Genomic DNA, 1692 nt, shown 5'->3' on the forward strand with positions numbered 1-1692 from the left:
ATGGATCAAGCTGTTATAACTATTATAGCTGTCAGTTGTTAAACTATTTACTGGCGGTAGATGGAAGGCAGGATGCAGTTTAATCCAACCCGAATTTATTTAATTGAGGTAGAGAAAGGCAATAAGAAGTAGTAATAGGAGTTAGGAATAAGGTAGGAAATCTATAAATCCCTAATACTAAAAATGTCTAAATAACACAACCCCCCCCAAAACTGGCTCCTCATGGAGTTTCTTCTTTGTCTATCAAGGTAGACACTACACTTAACTACATTCAACTATCTTAAAATCATTCACTATCTAATTTAATCCTTAGCTATCTTATAATATCTTAAATTGATATGAATTCTTTATCTTCAAACACTCCTTAAAATAATATATGAAATCAAACTTTCAAATGTAACTGTCAATTTCTAGTCACACAAAACAGCTCTCTAGTGTCCCCTCAGTTCCTGAAGAGAAAAGCTTCAGTAAACACACTCTCTCAGCTCAGTATAAATCTCATATCTCAAATCAAACTGTCTCAAATAACCAGCAAGTCTTTTCTGTCAGCCACCAACTGTCTCCAAAATAAGTCGGAGAGACTGGACCCAGAACTCCCAACTGACTCTCCTTTATGCTAGACCTCTTCAAGAGCCCACAGCACACTTCGTGGTGTATGGGGACAGCATAAAAGTGGACAAACCCTTTCTCTTACTTGAAACCTGTTCTTAATGAAAGCTAAATAAATTCTTATGACAACACAACTTCCTGGTGCCGTGGGTCACCAGCATTTCTATTGGAGCCATCCCCAAAAATTCAGCCAGGGATCTCAGTCATGCTACGTATGTTCTAACTGGCATGGCCTGATCCACAACAACAGTTTGAACACGTGCCACCAGTGCTTCCAACAATATGTGAAAGACATCAGCTTTGTCAAGTTGGACTAAATTATATTTATGGATCTTGCTTTAATGATTTCCCTGACCATCAGGAGTAACCATTTTACTGGACTCTGGACAACTATTTGAGCCACCTAAGGATTGATTCTGTTCATGCTATGTGAATTTGTACATATAATTTTAAAAGGTCACCCTCAAAAAAATTACCTTAGTATTAGTTTTCTAGACTACCACATCCCATTAGAAATATTAGATCTCATTAGGAACTTAGACCATGATATGGCTGCTGCCACCACAGCTGGTCTACAATCCAAGGTCCGTAGTAATTGTGCTAATAGCTATAGAATGGAGAGGGATAAAGAAGGACATCCCTAAACTCCTCTCAGGTTCTAGGTCCATTTCTACCAGGCAGGAGACAATGAGTAAAGGTGCACTGGAGCTTTATAGGTTTCAGAGCATGGAAAGGTCAGAGAACTCTCATGGGATATATATATATCCCATATATATATATGGTCATGTAACCTGGAGAATCTCCAGCAATGTATAACCATTAGCTGAGTCTGACACATCCTGGTCATTGCAGTTTTCTGTGGAAGAAACCGAAGCAAAGCTTAGGAAAAGTGGCATGCATGCAGGACCTCTCTGTTCCTTGTGCTAGACTTGGGAAGAAATAGAGGAGAGAGTGAATCTTGCTGCACCCACACAAAAATCTATGCAGATCATTTAGCTCCATCAAGGCTGACCTACCTGCGTGATGTGATTTTCACTAGCTAAGGATGCTGCTCTGTGACTCCCTAAATTATTTTTCTACTTG

The 1692-nt window shown here is 39.2% G+C and overlaps 1 protein-coding gene across 1 annotated transcript; it reads left to right on the forward strand.

Moving 5' to 3' along the window:
• Positions 1 to 731: 731 nt before the first annotated feature.
• LOC123252992 (40S ribosomal protein S29-like) lies at positions 732 to 926 on the forward strand. Its single transcript, XM_044682249.1, has one exon. The coding sequence runs from the start codon at positions 732 to 734 to the stop codon at positions 924 to 926; it is 195 nt and encodes a 64-aa protein (XP_044538184.1).
• Positions 927 to 1692: the final 766 nt, after the last annotated feature.

This window comes from Gracilinanus agilis, chromosome 1 (genome assembly GCF_016433145.1).
Source record: "Gracilinanus agilis isolate LMUSP501 chromosome 1, AgileGrace, whole genome shotgun sequence".
NCBI lineage: Eukaryota > Metazoa > Chordata > Mammalia > Didelphimorphia > Didelphidae > Gracilinanus > Gracilinanus agilis.

What these genes read in the sequence shown, in the direction of transcription:
- LOC123252992 (XM_044682249.1), top strand. Translation starts at nt 732, where the DNA reads ATGACAACACAACTTCCTGGTGCCGTGGGTCACCAGCATTTCTATTGG.